Raw genomic sequence first — 23,381 nt, 5'->3', positions numbered from 1 at the left:
TCTACAACAAGACCTTTTGAATCGTATCACATGATTCTTGGGACAAAGGCTATTCTGGGGAAGAAATTCCTATTTGGGGCTGGTATCCTCTACAATGTCCCCACCCCTTCCCTGACCTCTGCAGCTCATTGTGGGTGGAGTGACTATGAGCTCAACACTATCAGCCAATGACTATCAGCTGATGCTGTGCTTGCCTTGTAATCCTATTGGTGGAAAATTTGGGGTGGATAATATACATCTTGGAGGACAGAAACTATCTGTGTGGCTCAAAAAGAAGTCTTTACCTCATTTGTTAAAGTAACAATCGGAAGCAACATGGGTCTTGCATTTATATCAGACACAAAATCCATTTCTGCTCATTATGTGGGCTCATGCCTTCAGTAATGTAATGGGTATCTCCCTGTGGATATCTGCTGCAGGCACGAAATGGGTGATAAAGGGGCTCTATTCCAAAAAAATCATGTACACATTTCTGATGAAGGAAAGAGATTGAAACTCATGTCATCAAATGAGGAAACTAGGTTACAGAGAATTCTGCCTAGATAAGAAAGAAAGAATAGATTGAAGGAACAGAATTAGAAGTGAAGGCTTCCCATGTATGGTCAGATAAGGCTCCTTCACTTCAGTTGAAATCTTAAAGTTAGTCTTTTTGAAATTTATCTGTGGACTTAAAGATAGAACTAAGTAGCAGTGTCGCATCAGCCAATGCTTTAAAGAATGGCTGTAAAGCTCAAGTGTAGCAAGGCTGCTCTTTTTCCAGGACACACAACTACACATTTCCCAGACTTCCTTGCAGTTCGGTGTGGCTGTGTGACCACATTGTGGCCAAAAACATGTGAAGGGATGACGTGCACCTCTCTCCAGCCTGGCTCATGAAACGACCACGTGTGTTCCTTGTTGTGTTTTATCCTTACACCAACTGGATGTCAGTGCCCAAGTGATCTTGAAAGCATACAGCTGAAGATGACAGAGCTCCCATCAGCCTGGGACCTTGAATTACAGTGGAGCAGAACACCTCCACCAACAACCTTGGACTATTTATATTAAGAAACTTCTACTATAGTTAGGCCATTATATCTATTTTCATCCACTTGTGACAGCAGTTGATGTCTACTCTAATACACCAACCATTTCTACAACTTCACCTTCCCCATTAGAACCTAATCTTATAATGTCATCAACCAGAAGAGTCCCACCTCTGCCACATTGGAAGTCCAATAACCTAGTCTATCTCTCACTCCTCCCTCCCATTATACCCACTTTTTCATTTCAACTCCTCTTTCTCCAGGGTAATGAGTCCCCTGTAGACTCCTCTTTTGTATCAAATCTGCACCCACTGGTTGGCCCTTGGAACCATTCTTTTACATGCCCTCTCGAATCACCCTCTTAAGCTAGTAGCCCTCCACTGTGCCCATGCCATAAACACTCTATCCAGGAGCAGTTTAGCAATCAATCCAGCTTCTCTGATTCCTATACCTGATGAAGTGGGGGAAAAAAATCAAGAAACCAAGAAGATGAACACTAAACGTGCAGGGTACCAGTCTCGGCTGGGTCAGGAGAATATATCAACAGTTCTTGTGTTTACCATTGCTCAGCTCTCTCTCCCATTCCCCTAGGTCATTCTCAACCTTCACTGCTCTCCTCTAGTTCCTTAGTAAACTTCTACCTATCCTGTCCACTCCAAGCAGAGGAGCTTGCCTCTTGGTTAGCAAAGAATATAGAAACTGTCAGGAACTCCCTGAATGTCCCTTAGGACAAGGGCCATCTCAGCTGTATCCACACACATCCTTACCTATGCTCCCAGAGCACAGGAAGGACAGAGGAAGATGTCCCTGTCTTGCTCAGAACTAATCCCCAATATATTTTTTTATATTGACCAAATTGAGTCTTCATGTATATTACCTGACATTACATTTTATTGCAATAAAAAATATATAACATAAAATAGGCCATTTTAACTATTTGTAAGTGTACAATTCAGTGGCATTAGTGATATTCATAATGTTGTACAATTGTTGCCACTGTTTTTTAAACTCTTCCATCATGAAACAGAAACCCCATGAAGCAATAACTCCCTCCTCTCCACTAGCCCTTGATAACCTCTAATCTGCTTTGTGTCTCTATGAATTTGCCTATTTTAGATATCTCATATAAATGGAATCATACAATATTTGACTGGCTTATTTCACTGAGCATAATACTTCCAAGGTTCATCTATCTTGTGGCTTGTATCAGAACTTCATTCCTTCTTATGGCTGAATAATATTCCATTGCATGTTAGGTACCACATTTTACTTATCCATTCATCTGTTCATGGATACTTGGGTTGTTTCCACCTTTTGGTTATTGTGAATAATGCTACAATGAACATTTGTGTACAAGTATCTGTTTGAGTCCCTCTTTTCAATTCTTTTGTGTGGAATTGCTGGGTCATATGGTAATTTTATGCTTAACCTTTTGAAGAACTGCCAAATAGTTTTCTATAGCGGCCACACCATTTTATATCCCTACCAGCAATGTATGAGGGTTCAAATTTCTCCATATCCTTGCCTCTCCACACTCTTTTGATCTCATCCACTTCCTTGTCCTCAGGGATTTTGCTTCACTGAACTGTTCTCAATTTCATTCAATTTTAACGTGTCCAATTCTTCTGGCTACTTTCCTGCATGTAAATAAGTTTGAGCATCTCCTCTCTTAGAAAAGAGCTCCCATGTCTTCACAACCCTCCTGCTGCTGGTGCTCCCTCCACTTGCCTCCCACTCACTCCTCAACTTGGAGGAAACAGTCCTCCACGTTCCAGTCCACCCCCAGCTCCAGTGAAACTCCACTGTCATTGGCAGACCCCATTGGGCTTCACCTTTTTGAGGTATTTGACCTTGTTGATCATTTCACTTTTTTTGAAACTCTTCCCCTCATTGGTTTCTAGACAACCTTTCACACTGAGTATTTCTCAGATGCTTTTGCCAGTTCCCTTTCTTCTCCTAACAATTGAAACCTGGGTGCTCCCTAGGGTGCTGTCCTTGGCCTTTTTCTTTTCCCCTTTTAAATGCCTGTCTCTTCCTCACCCCTTCCTATGACTGCTGATGACTCTCATGTCTCTCTTTCTAGGCCTTGCCCTTCCCCTGAGCTCTCTTCTAGATATATCCACTAGATGCCTACATGCCCTCAAACTGAACGTGCCCCAAACTGTACTCAGTCCATCTGTCTTAAAACTGACCTCTCGGGGCTTCCTTGGTGATGCAGTGGTTGAGAGTCTGCCTGCTAGTGCAGAGGACATGGGTTCGATCCCTGGTCTGGGAGGATCCCACATGCCGTGGAGCAACTAGGCCCGTGAGCCACAACTACTGAGCCTGCGTGTCTGGAGCGTGTGCTCCGCAACAAGAGAGGCCACTATAGTGAGAGGCCCATGCACCACGATGAAGAGTGGCCCCTGCTTGCCACAACTAGAGAAAGCCCTCACACAGAAACGAAGACCCAACACAGCCAAAAATAAATAAATGAATAAATGAATAAATAAATAAATAAATAAATAAATAAATAAATTTAAAAACAGAACAAAACAAAACTGACCTCTCACTAAAGTCCTGGTTAATGACACTTCTTTGCAACTAACAAATCCAGACATCTAGCAGTCGTCACCCAAGCCTCCTCCCTCTCCCACCCTGAGCAGTGAGCTCAGTCCTGGGGCTAAGGCAGAGAACTGAGACAGGACAAATCTTCACCCTCCATTGCCAACGATCCACTAAATTCTCTTGACCATCTTCCCCAGACTTTCTAATCCATCTCTTCCTTTCCATCCCCCATCCCCAATGGAATGATTATATCAGCTTCCCTGCCTTCTGTCTCCTTGTCTTCCAAGCCACTCCACATTGTCACCAGACTGATCTTTCAGAAACACAAATCTCATCCTGGCACTCCCCACTCAATATCCTTCAGTGGTTTCCTAGTTCCTCTCACCCAAACAGACTATCTTTATCTGGACCCCTGTTTATCTTTCAGTCTTATCCTTAGGCATTCCCTGCTCCGCACCTCTTATGCCAAGGTACTGGGAGTTCTCAAGATAAATCATGTTTTTTCATGCCCCCATGCCTTTGTATCTAATCCTCCTTCTGCCCAGAATCTTCCGTGCTTCTTTCAAACAACTCTCATACCTACAATAGTTTCAGGTGGCCTTATTAAAATAATACTTGTAATAATGATCATTAATTTACTTTAATAGTTTCATTTATTTATTTTATTGTTGGCTGCATTGGGTCTTTGTTGCTGCGCACGGGCTTTTCTTTAGTTGCGGCGAGCGGGGGCTACTCTTTGTTGTGGTGCGCAGGCTTCTCACTGCAGTGGCTTCTCTTATTGCAGAGCACAGCCTCTAGGCACACGGGCTCAGTAGTTGTGGCTCGCGGGCTCTAGAGAGCAGGCTCAGTAGTTGTGGCACACGGGCTTTGTTGCTCCACCGCATGTGGGATCTTCCCGGACCAGGGCTCGAACCCATGTCCCCTGCATTGGCAGGTGGACTCCTAACCACTGTGCCACTAGGGAAGCCCCAACTTTAATAGTTTTATATTTATTTTCATAAGTGTTAGAAAAAGCTGTAACAGCTATGGAAACAATTGAACAAGTGAATAAGCCAAAGAAGCACCACGTACCTGGCTATCTTATAATGTCTTATAACTTCTCATTTCAAATGAATGATTTAAACAACAATTTGGGGGTTTGGTCTATAGAAATCTATTCTATTTCAATCAAAAAAATTCAAAAAGTTCTTTCCTTATCAGTTTTGCTTCCATTCTCTTTGCTGTTTTCTTATTGCTAGCATTACCCATTTGTTTTTTAACTCTTTTCTAAATTTTTGTGGGCTGAAAGGACACATCAGCAGAGTCTAAGGTGCCACTTCCCCTGTTCATTATGCCACAAAATATTTTAAGCATTTCAGAAGCCTTCGACTGTTAAGAAATATCAGGTGTCAAAGCACCTCGTATATTTCCAGTACTTGGTATTATAATATGCTGAAAAGGTAATAAAAGTTATGGTCAATTTGTGGGATTTTAACTGGTCTAATTCAGAGCTGGATTTATTTATTTATTTATTTGTTTGTTTATTTATTTATTTTTGGCTGCATTGGGTCTTCGTTGCTGTGTGCGGGCTCTCTCTAGTTGCGGCGAGCAGGCTTCTCATTGTCAAGGTGGCTTCTCTTGTTGCAGAGCACGGGCTCTAGGCGCGCAGGCTTCAGTACTTGTAGCTGTGGCACGTGAGCTCAGTAGTTGTAGCTCACGGACTCTAGAGCACAGGCTCAGTAGTTGTGGTGCACGGGCTTAGTTGCTCCATGGCACGTGGGATCTTCCCAGACCAGGGCTCGAACCTATGTCCCCTGCATTGGCAGGCAGATTCTTAACCACTGCTCCACCAAGGAAGTCCCAGAGCTGGATTTACCATGAAGTTAATGAAGCTTAATTTTTGCCTTAGCAATTTTGTATCATGATTTTGTACTTTTATTCCAAAGGAGGGCTCTTAGAATTGTATGATTTTAATCTCCCTCTCTCCCCCAACCTCTGCAAACCTGGATTTGTCCCAGGTCTAATTAGAACTATCCACCTAGAATCACTACAGTTGAAGTCCATCCAATCACAACTTAGGACACATGCTCGTGGTTGCTCTGATTGGCCTTCCCACTTTACTACTCCATTTGAGGAAGTTAGTGTTACTTGGCAATTTGTAACAATAAAATATTTTATTTATATTATTAAGTCAGTGGCCCCAGAAATGTATCAAAAGTTAGCAATAAGCCATCTGAAAAGAAATGTCAGTCTTGGAATTTCAGGCAAACAGCTTAAACAACCAGTTGGACATTTCAGAGTAAAATACTGTTCTTATTCATGTGGTTTAGGGGAAGTGAGGTGATATGGAGTAAAATTAATTTGTCACCATGAGTTGCATATTATTTTGTCATGATACTCTGAGAAAAAAATTCTCAGTGATTCATATTGTTCTAGAAACAGATGCACTGATGTCACTCACTTGTGATTTTGAGGATCTGAACAATATGAATTATGTGACCTTGACTGAATGGCCCCTTTCCATGTCCATCTTATTCACATACATTCTGAGTGAATGAGTCAGATAGTGAAGAAATGAAGTGATTACCCTACAACGGGCACAGTCTTTGCGACCTGCAGTAAGGGTCCAGTTGGAGTGGTGAAGTTGCTGTGATGGACTTAACTGGCAACTAAAAGCCTTGTCAATAGAGATGGCTTTTCAGTTAGCCTTCAGAGTTTAACAAAATAAACCTTATCCTAAATGTTCTGTGTGAGGAAGGTGGAGATGCTTTTGAACGAGTTAGTCAAAAGGTTCTTTCTTAAAAACTAAACTCTTAGGAGAGTAAAATTCCTGAGGTACCTTTGACTCTTGAAAACCTGGCAACCCACATCATCCCTGGGCAAGTGCCAATTTTTTATCATCTAGTTGTGAAAATTCAACAGTGTATATACAGCATCTCAAGGGGTTTTGCGCCCTGTGTTGTGCATTGAAAGCTAACTTCATGAGGGCCAGTTTCAAGGTAACACTTGACTCTTAAAGCAGGAACTTGAGCAATATTCTGCTTGTTTAACTCAACATTCATCATAGAAATCTGAGTCCTAGAAAGGCAAACTCTGCAGGGTCATCTAATGACCATGAGTCAATCAGGAGAAATGAAACCAGGAGTCATGATTCTCACTCATGCCTTTCACCGCGGCCTAAGAGGTCTGTCTGCTGGAAGATACTTGGGAAAATAGACACCATGGTGTCTGTGGGAGAGAGAGATAGTACTGACAATGCTAGAATCACTGCCTTCTCTAGGAAGGGATCCCACTGCCTCCTGCTCTTATGGGCCAGTGAGTCCTCTGGGGCACTACATTAATGAGGCCAGTGGGCCAAGGGACAGCGTCATCACTAGCCATGACAGAATGGCCAGAGCAGGAATACAACCCCAGACACACACACTGTTGACACTGGATCATTGGTGCAGGGGTGGGGAGGGAGCTGGGCAGGGGCCTAGGCCTTCCTTCTTTTTTTAAAAAAATAAATTTATTTATTTATTTTTGGCTGAGTTGGGTGTTCGTTGCTGCGCACGGGCTTTCTCTAGTTGTGGTGAGTGGGGGCTACTCTTCATTGCAGTGCATGGACTTCTCATTGCAGTGGCTTCTCTTGTTGAGAAGCATGGGCTCTGGGTGTGTGGGCTTCAGTACTTGTGGCACGTGGGCTCAGTAGTTGTGGCACACGGGCTCTAGAGTGCAGGCTCAGTAGCTGTGGCTCACGGGCTTAGTTGTTCTGCAGCATGTGGGATCTTCCTGGACCAGGGCTCGAACCCATGTCCCCTGCATTGGCAGGCAGATTCTTAACCACTGTGCCACCAGGGAAGTCCCTGGGCCTTCCCTCTTGATAAGTCTTTTGGTTTGCACCTGTGGCTCACACAGAGGCTCAAAAGAGGTTGGCCAGAAGAAAACCTGATGGAGATAATTGCACTAGTGGTAAACTTAATGGAGATAATTGTTAGGTGTCAGTGTGCCTGCATAGAGAAAAGGAGGTTATACAAAGATCCCCCAGTTAATTGAGCTGCCCCTCCATACCACAGGAACATGGGACACTCCTGCACTTTGGACAAACCTCGCTCAATGGCCTGACATCTTCCAAGGGAACGCGTTGCTAGAAATCCACCTGAGTCTGGTTGCTACAACAAGAGAATATCCAGTAATGTACTGTGAGACCATACCAAGAAGACAGACACTCTCCTGAAAGTTGGCACATGGGATGGTGGACACGTCCGGCGTCAGTGTTAGTGTCTTTGTCAGCTTAGGCTGCTATAACAAGACCCCATGTATTAGGTAGCTTAAACAACAGAAATTTATTACTCACAGTCTGGAGGCTGGAAGTCCAAGATCACAGTGCCAACATGTGGCTCTTGGTAGGGCCCTCTTCCTACCATGCAGATGGCTGCCTTTGTGCTATATCCTCACATGGCACAGAGGGAAAGAGAAGCTCTCTGGTCACTTCTTTTCAGAGCACTAATCCCATCATGAGAGTTCCAGCCTCACGACCTCATCTATCTCCCAAAGGCCCCAAACACCATCACACTGGGAGTTAGGGCTTTAACTTTAATGTGAATTTTGGGGGGACACAAATATTACATCCATAACAGCCAAGAAATTAAGCTCTCACATCAACTGAGACATGCTACCCTTGGCAACCCTTTCTGAACCTGCCCTTTTCTAAGGTGGTTTAGGGGATGTTCACATCCCTGCCATGCTTCCATCAGATGGCAAGGCAAAGCCTCCCCTAAGGAGATTTCAGGACGTGACCATTCTTATTGTTTCTCAGCTGCTGTGACCTAGAAGATGTGCCTAAAAGGGACATGTGTTTGGCCTGGGGGTGGCCTGCAGTCTTCCCATCTGGGATGATTGGTGAGTGACAGCTGACTGCTTCAGGTTCATTGCTGGGAAGATCCTTGGAGGTGAAACACTGAAGGCCTCTGAATCATGAAATGGAAGAGGTAGGTTAACATAGTAGAGGACCCTGATCCTCAGTCCTCATGAAAATCATAGCAGCTGCTTGTCATATCAGCCTGAGCCTGGCCAGTGGTTCCCTCCTTGCCCTCTACCTCCTTTAATGAGAAGAGGAAAGACAATGAGAATTTCAAAGCAGGAGGAAGATTTGAATCACTTCCAGAGAATAATTCAAGGCAGACTCTTTTCCCCGCCCAATTACCTTTCCACAAGAATGAAGAACTTGAGCTTGTAGACGATGCTTACAAAATTCCAGTCCCCTGGGAATTCATTTCTCAGGCTCCAGAGTTGGAGAAGCAAGACGGTGCTTCTTTCCTCCCTTGAAGGACTTCTGAATGAGATGCTTTGGGAAACTGTGTTTCCTTTTGCCTCCCACTGTCACTGGTGCCAGAGTGAAGTCATCCTTGGGAGAAAGGGCCTGCTCCTGGGCCAAGCTCAGAGCTGGCCGGTTCCATTCCAGAATCTGGAAGGCCCAAAGAACATCCCCACCCCCAGTCTGGGACATCTGCCCCAGAGGAGTCTGAGCAAAAGCTCATTCTGAAAAATGCTTTTGGACAGCAGGGAATCTGGCCAAGAGACCTTTTAGCTAAGTCCATTTTTTTGTTAACCTTTCACAGTATTCTTTAAATTTAATTTTAGAAGTGAGTTAACTCAACTACAATGACACAAATGGACACTATATCAGTAAACCAAAATAAAATATGTTCCAGCTGATCAGCCTTCCACTTTCCAACCTGAGCTACTTCCCCCCACAATTTTATTACAAAATTTTTCAAACATAAAGTCGTAGGAATATTATAGGGAACACCCATACTCCCACCACCTAGATTCTACAATGAACATTTTCCATACTTACTTTATCATATGTCTATCCAACTACTCATCCCTCTAGCCAACTATCAATCCATATTTTGATGCATTTCCAAGTAAGTTGCGAAATCAGTATACTTCTCCCCTGAATACTTCAGTTTGCATACCATTATTGTTTTATTTTTTTACAGTTCTTTTCATTTTGAGGGAAAATTTATTGGCTATGTAATACACAAATCTGAATTGTTTGCATATACCTGTGCATATGTGGTGACCAACGCATATACCCATAACACAAACCCTTATCAAGACACAAAACACTACCATCACTCAGAATGTTCCCTCATGCTCCTTCCCTGTCATTCCCCTCTCCCACCTATCCAGAGGCAACCACTGTCTGATTTTTTTCTACCATTAGTGCATTTTCCTGTTCTCATCCTTTAACTAAATGGGACTGCTGTGGTCTATTTGTGTCCCCCCAAAATTCATATGTTGAAACTAACCCCCAATGGGTCTTAGGGATATTAGTAATGGTATTAAGAGGTGGGCCCTTTGGGAGGCAATTAGATCATGAGGGCAGAGGCCTCATGAATATTTGTGCCTTCATAAAAGCAGCCCCAGAGACCTCTCTCATCCCTTCCTCCATGTGAGGACACAGTGAAATGACAGCTGTCTCAGAAGCGGGTCCTCACCAGATACCCAATCTGATAGTGCCTTGATCTTAGACTCCCTACCTGCAAAATCATGAGAAATAAATGTTTGTTGTTTATAAGCCACACAGTTTATGGTATTTTTGTTATAGCAGCCTGCATGGACTAAGACAGAAACCATTCAGAATGAGCTCTTTTATGTAAGGCTTCTTTCACTTAGCATAATGTTTTGAGACTCATCCAAACTGTTGTATATATCAGTACTTCATTTTTCTTTATTCCATTGTATGACTAGACCAGAGTTTGTGTATTCACTCTCCTATTGATGGACACTTAGGCTTCTGGTTTTGGACTATTATGAATAAAGCTATTTGAACAATGTTGTACCAATCTTTGGTGGACATATGCTTTCATTTCCCTTGGGTAAATACTCAGGAATGAAGTTATTGATCACGGGGTAGATGTATGAGTGTTTATTTTTACACTCCCACCAACAATGTAGGAGAGTGCGGTTGCTCTACATCCTCATGAACATTTGCAATCAGTCTTTCTAATTTTAGCTATCCTGGTGCGTGTGAAGTGATTTAAGCTGTTATTCTGGCAAATTTTCCAAATTAACAAGAGACACATATGCATAGGGATAAGGTTGAAGGAAATACTGATTGAAGGAAATCTAGAGATTGGAATATATGATATTAGGAAAGTGCACTTATCCAAACCCAGCTTGAGAGAGTAAGAAATGGCTAAAGGGATGTGCAAGAAGCAGCTAAACACATTTCTCACTTTATAATTCTCTCAATTATATTACAACATTAGAGAAGTAAACGTAATGCTTAGAAGACTGCAGACTTCATTGATAGGGAGATGGGAACTCTGTGTTTTCCTACAGAGCTGGTCTGTAGTACACGTGGACCACGTGTACCCCGATTTGCGTCCTCATGGTCAAAGCCCTTTGAGCACCATCTCTACAAAGCTGGCCCAGCCTGGAAAATGGAATTGAGACTCACCCAGACAATTGGGAAGGACCCCCTGCTCCTCCTTCCCTCTCTCCAGTACCAACCCTGGACCTGAGCAAGGGAATTAACTTTTGGGGGCATCAACAGTGGGCCAGCACCTATCCTAGGCACTGTGCCTTTGCTGTCCTTTAATCCTCACGGCACTACCCTACCAAGTTAGGCATTGAGAGCCTCCTCTTACAGACGTGAAACCAAGACTCAGAGAGTCATAGTAACTTATCTGGGGTCACATAGAGTTACAAGAACCAGGATCTGAGTCTATCTGAGTCTAGTGTCCTCTTTCCACTAGACTTTGCTCAGCACCCAGCAAGCAAACTGGAGGAGACTTGATTAACAGCTCAGGTGGTGCCAAGCCCAGGAGCAGACGAGGCTGCATGTCTCTCAGCCAGATTGGTCCCTGCTTTTTCTCTCTTTTCTGCTTTCTAGTGTGTTTGTGTGGAAGGTAGAGCTGTGCCGTCTTTCAGAAGATGCAGATGTTGAGGAGACTGAGACCTCCTCTCTGCAGCTGCGACTGTGTCTCCTCTCCTCTCGGGCTTGGGCTTTTCTCTTGCAGGAAGGACTCATTAGCTTGTCACTCCCGTCCTCCCCTCCCCCACCCACTCAGTTTCTCAGGGGCTGGGATGATCGGGAGCCTCACTCATCCTTCACCGCTCTCTGTTCCTCTTCCTCTCACTCCCTTCTGCCCACTGTGGGAGAGGGAGGTGATCTTGTTCATCATGTGTTTCTCTAGACCGAGTTACCTGTTCCTGAAACGCACTAGCTTGCTCTTCGAATCCTGCGGTTCGGAAATAATTGACGACATCCATCACGGCCCAGTCTGCAGGATCGGGTGGCCTCCCGTTCTCCATGGAACTGCAAAATAACAATCAAGATGGCTGTCAGGGCAGAACATGCAAGCGTGTGTGGCTAGGCTCTCCACTCAGCCTCCCAGGGGCAGGCCTGGGCCAGCTCACTGCAACCAGAGGCCCAGATCTCAGTGTATCTGCCTCAGGACCAGAATCACTTGTGCGTTTCTTGGGCTCAGAAGATCACTGCTCTCACTGGCTCAGTCACTCCTTTCTCTATGAACCTTTAATATAAAGTATTTCCTCATGTATTGTTTTTTCATCCAGAGACATTAAGAGTGGTCCAGTGATTTCTGGCGGCCCACAGTATGGTATTCATACCCCTGAGCTAAGAATACCAGGCCTCTTACAATGTGGCCCCAACATGTCATCACTTTTCCCATCCCCAACCCCAGACATCCAGGGCTAAAGCCATTCCCCAACACACCATGCCCTTCACATGCTGTTCCAGCCACTGAATTTACCTCCGACAAAATCCTACCCTTCCTACCAGTTCAAATGCCACCATCTCTGTGAGGCATTTTCTGGCTGCACCCGGGTAAGTGTTTCAGTTATAACATCCTCTGAGTTCAAGACCTCCATTCTAACTCCCAGTGCAGCATTTTTCCCACTGGATTATACTCTGCTTATTAGACAGTCTCTAGAATTTCTATGGAGATGTGGGCTGAAGAGGTACATTTGGACCTGGACCATTTCTCACTTTATTATCCCTTGTGTCAAGTACGTAGTTAGGAATTCAATCAATGTTCAGACGACTAGATGTTGATCAAGCATTAGTTTGAGAGGGTCTCTGGGTAACCTCCTCAATAGATTTAGAGAGGAGGGGAGGAAAGGTGGAAGAGAGAAAGAGTGGCAAGGACCTGCAGTTACTGTGACTCTTATTTCTGTGTTTCAAGAGTATTTGTCTAGATTTCTCTATGCCTCATCCCCAGTGATTCTTCCAGAGTGTATATCCCATCACATTGTCCCCCTGCTTCCAATCCTTCAAAGACTTCTTCCCATTGCCCTTTGGATAAATTCCAAATAGTTTCACTTGGTTCAGGAGGTCCTTCAGGACAAAGCCCCCTCCTAGCCCTCCAGCTGGGAATATATTGGTGAGTAAAACAGAAGGGTCATTACTCTTGTGAATACACAGCACTGTTGGGGTAGACACTGATCGGAAATCATATGACTAAATGTACAGCCACACAATGTAGCTGAAGGATAGGCACTCTGTACTATGGCAGTTTGAGGGGCTAGGAGAGGCTTTCTTGTGGAAGTTTCTTTTGAGGTAACGTCTAGAGAGCAGCCAGAAGGTTAACCGTATAAAGAAGTCAGCTGAAGATTATTCCAGGCTCTGTAGCAGGAATATACAGCCCAGGGAGCCATGCTGGTGTTGGAGGCCACATCAAGGATTCTGGGTTTTTGTCTACGAGCAATGGGACTTGTTGAATGGTCTGATGTAATGGGTGTGACCTGATCTGACTCACATTTCTAAAAAGAGGGTATTGGAGAGGAGCCAGAGGAGAAGAAGGGACCAAGCAAGAGATCATGGTGACTGAGACTATGGTGGAAAAGGAGAGAAGCATGTGGATTTCAAAAATATTTAACCAATAGAATCAGCATGACGTAGTGGTGGACTAGACATGAGAACAAAGGAGATCAAAGTGTCCTGGAACTGGATGGATGGTGGTAACTGCACTTAGACTGCATCCCCAGGTTTGGTTGGACACACTGAATGTGGGGTACCATCTATATCGAAGTTGAGATTTAATGTGGAACATGGGTCTGGAGCTCAAAGCAGACGGGTGGGCTAGAGGTACACAGTGGGGCGCCAGAAGCATTTAGATGGCATGTGAAACCTTGGGAGGAGAAGAGAGGAAAACTGGGCCTAGAATCAAGCTTGGGAAGGTTCAACATTTAGTGTAAGTTGAAAAGATTCATGTTACTTTTAATGGAAATGAAATTGCCCAGACTTTGGGGATTCCTGAAAGTCTTCAAACATCCAAAAGTCAAGGGTTGACCTGTACCTCTGCCTTGCTCCCAGGATAATGTTTTGCTCTTAGTAGCAACTTAAAATATTTGACTAAAAAACCAAACTTCTCTCCTAGTAAAAGAAAAGGGAGTCACTAATCAATGGCACATGTGATCAACTGCTTATCAACATAGCACTTAATTTAAAAACATTTAGAGCCAATGCTTGCTAGTTATAAGTATTTTCCCTTTTGGGCATAGAGATTGTGAATCTATAAATACTGCCCATGTTCATACACACTCATGTACATGCTCATTCACACATGACATGTGCCCCCTCTGCCACCTTCCTACCATTTAACAGTCAATATACAGGGGGAAAAACTATTTTTTACTCTAACATTGTTAAACATTAACATGTACTTTCAAATCAAAGCTAAATGTGTTTTTAAAAAATTATCCACATGCTGGGATTTTCCATCATCTCTTTAACATAAGCAATCATGAGCTGACACAGGGGACTCTCTTTTAGGTACCATTTTCCCTCCCTCTCTTGCTTAAGTTGGGCTTTAAAAATGTTTGGAAAGGATTCATTGTTTTAACAAATCTTTTACGTTTTCTAGTCAGCTCGCTTCTAGCAGTGAGCACAGCGTCCCATCAGATGCACTTTTAAGTGCCCCAGAAAACATCTGAATTCACTCTCCCTGTGGCTGACTTCAATTAGCTGCCTTTCTTCATAAAGAATTGTTATCTAATTATGATAAAAAAAATTATGCTACATTGTAATTTTAGGATGGGAGGCTTTCCTGATTCTTATTCTGCTGGGATATGACATCATCACTTCCTCAGTTCTGAAATATTCTTGAGTAGTAGCATTGCAGCAGAGAACAAAGGCTTTGCAAAACCGCTGGCAGCATACCATGAAGAGCACCAGTAATGAGGAATGTCTCATACTTAGGGTGAGGGGATACACAGAAGAAGACAATGTTAGACCACTCACATCCTGAGAGGAGAAACTATCTGTCTCCACCTCTGCCTCTCTACAGCTCCCAGCACAGGTTGGACTGGTGTGTACAGTTGATACATGGCAAAGATCTGTTACATTAATGGAATAACAACCAGAGAGCATTTAGAGTCTACAATGTGCTTTTCATGCATAATCTATTATCAGCCTCCCAGCTCCTTGTGAACTGGCTGCTATAACCTGTTTTTAGGAAACTAAGGCTCAGAAAGGTTAAGAACTCATCCCAAATCACAGTTTATAAAGCCAGGATTGGATTCCACATGTGCTTGCCTCCAAATCTATGCTTTTTTTCACTCCATACTCATTGATACAACAGATATTTACTAAAAACCTACTGTCTTCTCAGTACTGTGCTAGAGGCAGGGTTACCAGGATAGGAATGCATATCCTTCAAGAAGCTGGCACTCTGGTGAGGGGAAACAGCATACTCTAAGTATTAGAATTGGGGGGGTGAACTGGTGCTACTGGGGATGCGTGCACTGGAGGGGGCCCGGATAATTCTGCCTGACCAGGACCCTTGAAGATTTTTAATGCAATTCTGAAAGGTATAAATTGTTTCAAACACACACTAAGTTCCTCCCTGAGAGGGGATGGCTTGCAGAAGCAGAAATATGCAGGCACACATGGTCACTTCTAGGTTATGTTAAAGAATGGTGGATGGTTTTGCTGGACCCGTCCAGTGGTTTCAGCAACAGCTTAAACAAGAAACCTGGAGATTATCCAAGGCCACATGATGGTGGGTGTTGGGGAGGCCAGAGTGCCAAAGCCAGATAAAACTATGAGGACATTTCAGAGGATGGATTTAAGGGTCACCTTTCCCCACTGGGAAAGCCAGTATGTCTCCTCAAGGACTGTTATTTGTGGCCAAACTGAGATGCTTTGTTCCCTTTTAAAGGGACCATTCTCTCCAAATCTTTTCTTATAATTCATACATGTCAAATTCCAGGAGGAATTTAAATGGTGCTGTTTAAAACACCTCCCAGATGGTAGTTCCCACTGTGGCTGCTAATTTTGCACTGATGAAATGAGATGGCAGATACAAACGTTCCATTATCATTTGATACTTATTATTCATTATTGTCATAGCAAAATATTTCCTAGAATATAATGTATAAAGATGATAAATTCATGAATATTTTTTCAAGCATGGAGGCTTTAAAAATATATATGTATGTTACCTTATTACAAAAAACTAGCAAGAAATGAAGAGCAGAATTTGTCTCCAATCCCATCACTTAATAAAATCAATGTTTCCATTTAACATAGTCACCTTTCAGTCCCTGTGAATATGGTTGGGTACATCATGTATGGATAAAAATTACATAATGTGTGAATAATTCACACTAGGAACTGATTATCCCTTAATTAAACAATCACCTCACTTTTAAAGAGAGCTAAAGAGACACAATCATGAGGACAGAAATGTAATAAATAACAAATTTGGCAGATACATGCAGATCGAGACCTTATGATTAACGTTTTCATGTTGGCACATGATAATTTTAAGTGCTGGTGGCAAAAGTCTCCATTTCCCCTTTATATATTAGTGGAGGCAGATGAAAAATAGTTGAAACCCTTTCTCAGAATTTAGCGTGTGTATATTTTATGGTATTTATGATATTATAGATTCTGAGGGTTGATCAGACCAAAAGGAAACTCTGGATAAATACAGCCCATATGTGATTTCAAAACCCCATTATACTTATTAATTGCATTTCTGCTTTAAAGTTCAGAGCAAAAGTTACCTCCTACTAGTTAATTATGGTGATATATTTATTTATCATGCTACTCTTATAAAGCTAATTCTCAATGTTACTTGTGTTTCTACTCAGAAATGCACTCTAACTTTGTACTGCCTTGATCTTTATAACTTATTTTCAAAATTAAATTAACCTGCTCTTTGCCCATATCTTAAATCAGCCTTTGGCTAAAAACAATGTAATTCTGATTGTAATAAATTAACAATGATCTCTCGGCCTATGACATAGCTAAGAATGAAGCGACCAAATGAGTTTTAGTTTTATCTCCATTTTTTTCTCCCTCTCCCGTCATCCTAACAAGCAGGGATCTGGCTGAAAGACAGCCGGAGAAAGAGAAAGGATGATTCAAAGTTTCTTGACAGGACATTTTCCATTTTTTAATATCCAGCTAAATAAGAGTTGACTGCATTTAGCTGCAGCATACCCAAGCAACGAAAGTATTGAAAAAGCAAATAACTCTTCTGTATATTTCAAATTCTTTAGCTTGGCATTCAGGGATTTAATTCAAACATAACTTTCCAGGCTTCTTCCCAATTCCAAGTTTGTACTGAAATCCAACCAGTCAACATCCTGGACTTTCCCATATCCACAGCTTTGGTTATGTTACTCAAAGCCCTGTCTGTTCAACTGCCAAGGATTAGAACCCTACTCATTTTTAAAAGATACTGGTTAAATATCTCCTTCCTAATAACCCCAATCAATCTTCCATTTCAATAACTAATTAATTTTAACCTGCCCACAATGAGCCAGGTACTTGATAAGCCTTGGGAACTAATCTAGTGAAAAGGAAAATCTCAAGTCAACTGCGTGATGAAGATGGTCATATATGTTCCCTGCCTTCATTATTTGTAGTGAGGTGTATGGACCTAGAGTCTGTCATACAGAATGAAGTAAGTCAGAAAGAGAAAAACAAATACCATATGCTAACACATATATATGGAAGCTAAGGAAAAAAAGGGCATGAAGAACCTAGGGGTAAGACGGGAATAAAGACACAGACCTACTAGAGAATGGACTTGAGGATATGGGGAGGGGGAAGGATAAGCTGTGACAAAGTGAGAGAGTGGCATGGACATATATACACTACCAAACATAAAATAGATAGCTAGTGGGAAGCAGCCGCATAGCACAGGGAGATCAGCTCGGTGCTTTGTGACCACCTAGAGGGGTGGGATAGGGAGGGTGGGAGGGAGGGAGATACAAGAGGGAAGAGATATGGGAATATATGTATATGTATAACTGATTCACTTTGTTATAAAGCAGAAACTAACACACCATTGTAAAGCAATTATACTCCAATAAAGATGTTAAAAAAATAAAATGGAAAAAAAAAAGCAAGTAAAGAACAGGAGGACTAGCTAGATTGAGGAAGGAGGGCAGTATGAGTCAGGCTGTGCTAGGTGTGTGGAGCCCTGAAACAGCAGCAATACCATGATCAAGTCCCAAGAACAGAGGAGCCATCTTCCTGCATCATTTCTTTCCTCTGTAACAGGCATCTTGCCTCAGGCTCATGACTTTCCTCTGAAATCACATGGCACTCTGTCCTTGGCATATCTCTGCTGCGAATGTCTTCTGAACACCCCACCCCATCTTTCTGAAAACAAATCTGCCTCTTTCCTCACCTGCTCTCAGCTTTCCAGTACAAAGACCTCTGAACTAGTGTAAATAAGGACACTCCTCTCAAGAGGACTCATGAATTTCTGTTTTTCATTTACTATCAGATGCAACTCATGCCCACATTCATACTAAACAAAAACATATGCACATTTCATATCCTGATCATTAATACTAAAGACAACTGCATACAGATTGCCGGAAGAACTTTCCTTCCCTGCTCTGAGCCATGGCACAATGGTCATTATTCCAAAGAACTTAGTGTGGCTTTAATGCTGAGACAAACTCAGGTTTCCTTCAGTAGGGATATCAGTAGCACACTAGAATCTATGTAGAAAACAGCAACCCTTCAGAACTTCTAAGGTATAGAAGATACGTAATGCACGTTTGTGAATTCTGCTGGCATCGATTGGAACTCCTGTTGTTTTCACACTTAAAATATGATGATATGCTTAGCTGACTCTATAGTTTTACTCATTTTACTCTTTTGAAATGTACACTTCCTTAAGGCAGTTATTTACAATGGACAAAATTGTACAAGTCAAAAAAGTGAACAGGCTCAATTCTTAACCCAAGTTGTCATTTAATTTAAGGGAATAACCAAACATAACCAAACTTTTAGCATAAGACCATATGATAAGACTGAATTGTGTCCCCTCCACCCCCAAAATTCATATGTTGAAGTCCTAACCCTCAGTGTGATTCTATTTGGGACTAGGGCTTTTAGGACATAGGGCAATTAAGGTTAAATGAGGTCATAAGGGTGGGGTCCTAATACAGTAGGATTGGTAGCCTTATAAGATCTGCATGCATGCAGCGAGGCAAGTCCATGTGAAGACATAGTGAGAAGGCAACCATCTACAAGCCAGGAAGAGAGCTCTCTCCAGGTTATGAATCAGCCAGCATCTTGATCTTGGGCTTCCCAGCCTCCAGAACTGTGAGAAATATGTCTATGATGTTTAAGCCACCCAGTCTATGGCATTTTGCTAGGGCAGTCGAGTAGATTAATACACCACATATCAGAATGAGCAGACAGCCATAAAATACTAAGGAATTAATTTTGGCTTCACTAAGAAAAATTAAAATGCACCAATTAAAAGTATCACTATTCACTACCATATATTCTCTGTATTCAAGAATCCATACATATGGCACTCTGACTTATTCCACCAAACATATCTGCAGAAGGGTTATGACATCAGATCCTGATTAGAAAGGTCATTTTTCAGGTTTGATTTAGTGCCTCAATTTACTCCCCTCCTTTCTTCTCCTTTTCTCTCCCTCTCTCTCTTTTCTTCCTCCTCACTTTCCTTTTTCCTTCCCTCCTCCCTTCCTCCCTCCCTCCCTTCTTTTCTTCCTAACAAACTATCTGTTAAGAAGTATTTGGTATTTAGCCACTTATACTGTCTTGGGAGTTCTATTTTTCCATGCTTTTACTATAGTGGTGTCTTACATCATGATCACTCCCTGTTCCAGATTGCTGTTCCCTGGAAAGAACAGCATCCCAGGAACCATCACTCACTGTGTTCAGGTAGAATTGGGCAGTGTGGTTGTGGGGTTTGGGAAAGGTGTATGAAACAGAACACTCAGGAACTACCTAGCAAGCTGGTTACAATCTCCTCGTTGCTTTCAAAGACCATACATCTAAGGACTGCTGATCATCTACTTGACAACACAACTGGACAGGAATATGAGTAAATGTACAAAAGCTGAAGCTAGTGATCAGACACACAATTACTTCTAACAGTTTCCTCTTCCTCCTTCCCTAAAGAGCCTGGCAAGACTTCCAGGCAAATAAATAAATATCCTGTGAAGTTATTTATTTAACCTTAGATGTGACCACTTCCCTTAGAGTTAGATCCCTGGCTGATGTGTGGGTTGCTGTATGTGTTAAACACTGTTGGATTCTTTTTTATGAGGTAGTAATAGTAGCCATTGTTGTTTTTGTTATATAAGAATTCTCTTTGATAATCCTATGATGAAGTCAGAGTTTTGAAATTCTAGCAATACAAATAATAATTTCTAACTCTACCCTAACATTTTACTTCTATCATTCACCTCCTAATCCTCTAATTCACATGGGCAAAAATGACAACTTCTTTAAATTAATAATTATCCTAATATTTAATAGTTAACAGCCTTCAGAGGGGGCTATTCCAAAAGTTAGTGTTAATGCATATATGGCCAATTAATTTATGACAAATGAGCCAAGAATATACAATGGGGAAAGGACAGTCTCTTCAATAAATGGTGCTGGAAAAACAAGAGAGCCACGTGCAAGAGAATGAAACTGAACCACTATCTTACACCATACACAAAAATTAACTCAAAGTGGATCAAAGATTTGAATGTAAGACCGTAAGACCTGAAACTGTAAAACTTGTAGAAGAAAACATAAGTGGTAAGCTCTTTGACATCAGCTTGGCAATGATTGTTTTTTGGACCTGACTCCAAGAGCAAAGGCAACAAAAGCAAAAATAAACAAGTGGGACTGCATCAGACTAAAAATCTTCAGCACAGCAAAAGAAATCATCAAAATAAAAAGGCAAGATACTGAATAGGAGAAAATATTTGCAAATCCAAAATATATAAAGAATACATATAACTCAACAGCAAAAAATAAACAAATAAACAATCTAATTAAAAAATGGGCAGAGGATTTGAATAGACATTTTTTCCGAAGATATGCAGATGGCCAACAGGTATATGAAAAGATGCTCTACACCATTAATCATCAGGGAAATACAAACCAAAACCACAAGGAGATATCACCTCATGCCCTTTAGAATGGCTATTATCAAAACAAACAAGAAATAACAAGTGTTGTCAAGGATGTGGAGAAAAGGGAACACTTGTTCACTGTTGGTAGGAGTGTAAATTAGTGCAATCAGTATGGAAAACAGTAGGGAGGTTCCTGAAAAAAATTAAAAGTAGAACTACCATACAGTCCAGCAATTCCACTTCTGGGTATCTATCTGAAGGAAGAAACCACTAAATCAAAAAGATATATGGACCCCCCCACATCCATTACAGCATTATTTACAATAGTCAAGACATGAAAGCAACCTGAGTGACCATCAGTGGATAAATGGATTAAAAAAATGTGGTATATATACACAATGGAATAGTATTCAGCCATAAAAAGGAAGGAAGCCTTACCATTTTTGACAACATGAATGGACCTTGAGGGCATTATGCAGGGGAAATAAGTCAGAGAAAGACAAAAATATATAATCTCACTTATATGTGGAATCTAAAAACAAAAAAATTAAAAAAACATTTTAAACCCCAAATCATAAATACAGAGAACAGATTGGGGGTTGCCAGAGGTAGGGGTTGTGGGTACACAAAATGGGTGAAAGTGGTGAAAAGGTACAAACTTCCAGTTATAAAATAAAAGTCAAGGGTATGTGACATACAGCATGGTGACTATAATTAATAATACTACATTGTATATTTGAAAGTTGTTAAGGGTAGTAGATCTTAAAAATTCTCATCACATGAAAAAAAATTTGTAACTCTATATGGTGATGGATGTTAACTACACTTATCAAGGTGAACGTTTCACAGTATACAGAAATAATGAATCATTATGTTGTACATCTGAAACTAATATGCTATATGTCAACTGTATCTCAATATTTAAAGTTAGTATTTTAATATTAAAGTGAATTTAAAACTTTCCAACATTCATTACTAAGAAAAGTATCACTTGACTGATTTCAAAAGAAATGTTATTTCCAAAATTAAAAGAGTTTTTGCTTCATAATAAAATAACAAACTGAACACAAAGGCAGAGGAAGATGGTGAGATACACGTACAAGAAAGGGCATGGTTTTAATATGAAAGAGCTTCTTTTGAAAGTTGCTAAACTTTGTTGCTGTGAACTTTCTCTTGCAGTAGAGCTTTTCCACTGAGGGGTGAGGGGCATGGTGGTGGTGGGGAGATAAACCACTTGTTGTTGAGAAGCTGCTAACTTACTATTAGCATCTATTGTGTGGGAACATTGGTTCCTCCTCCATCCTAGGAGAAAAGGGAAGAAGGGAAAAAAGACCAACTGATGAAAAAGGGAGTAAGATTAAGTGAATGGGAAAAAATTCACATTGTATACTTGTAAGTTGTACAGGTATGAACGTACATGTGAAACACCTAGAATTTTTTTTAGAATTTATTGAAAATTCTAACATGGATCTAACATGGCTAAACATAGATCAATGGTAAGAGTGTCATGTACCAAGGTTTTGATTAATCCAAAAATCTGTGTATCTGAAATCCACAAAAAGAGAACACTATGATCCCATTTGTTCAGTAAAGGTTTATGTGTACTTTATATACATATACATATGGATACAGAGAGTATTTGTACAGAAACTGTCTAGAAGGACACATTCCAAACTATTAAGATGGTTCCCTCTTAGATATTTAGTTATTTTTAAATTTAATAAACACTATGAATCCACCAGGCAAAATAAAAACTATAATCTTGATAATTATATCTAATTAATTATATCTAAATAACTATATCTAGCCCATGCCTGTGTCCCCCACCTGAGATAATCATCCTCAACCTTATATTCATTTAACCTTTCTCCCTGTGCATATGTGCAAGAGCTTGTCTTGGCTATATACCAAGGCAATATGGTAGCCTCTAATCACATGTGGCTGTTGAGCATTAAAAATTTGACTAAGAAAAAGTAGCCTGATTTTTATATTTTAAACCAAAATTTATTTATTTTTTTATTTATTTATTTTTTTATTATTATTATTATTTTTTCTTTTTGCGGTATGCGGGCCTCTCACTGTCGTGGCCTCTCCCGTTGCGGAGCACAGGCTCCGGACGCGCAGGCCCAGTGGCCATGGCTCACGGGCCCAGCCGCTCCGCGGCATATGGGATCCTCCCAGATCGGGGCACGAACCCGTATCCCCTGCATCGGCAGGCGGACTCTCAACCACCGCGCCACCAGGGAGGCCCCCAAAATTTATTTTAAGGTGAAGATTAAAAAAAAAAAATTTGACTAAGAAACTGGGTTTTTAATTTTCTTTAATTAGTTTAAACTTAACTTTAAATTTTGAACTGGTATAAATTATGTTTCTGATAAACACAACTTCATTGTTTTGGTGTGACAACATTTCACTTTAACCACTGAATCACAAAGGATACTACTGTTGAATTGA

At 41.4% G+C, this 23,381-nt stretch overlaps 1 protein-coding gene across 2 annotated transcripts in view; it reads right to left on the bottom strand.

Annotated features, from left to right (window-relative positions):
* SAMD13 (sterile alpha motif domain containing 13) overlaps positions 1-23,381 on the bottom strand; it is a 46,306-nt gene that overhangs the window by 4,904 nt on the left and 18,021 nt on the right. For both annotated transcript variants that reach the window (XM_060084841.1, XM_060084851.1), the window contains one exon: positions 11,751-11,862. In XM_060084841.1, coding sequence (XP_059940824.1) covers positions 11,751-11,862 — 112 coding nt within the window. The remainder of the gene's footprint in view (positions 1-11,750; positions 11,863-23,381) is intronic.

The sequence above is a fragment of the Mesoplodon densirostris genome, chromosome 2 (genome assembly GCF_025265405.1).
Source record: "Mesoplodon densirostris isolate mMesDen1 chromosome 2, mMesDen1 primary haplotype, whole genome shotgun sequence".
NCBI lineage: Eukaryota > Metazoa > Chordata > Mammalia > Artiodactyla > Ziphiidae > Mesoplodon > Mesoplodon densirostris.
Note: the sequence above shows the minus strand (reverse complement) of the source record. Positions and strands in the feature narration are given on the sequence as shown.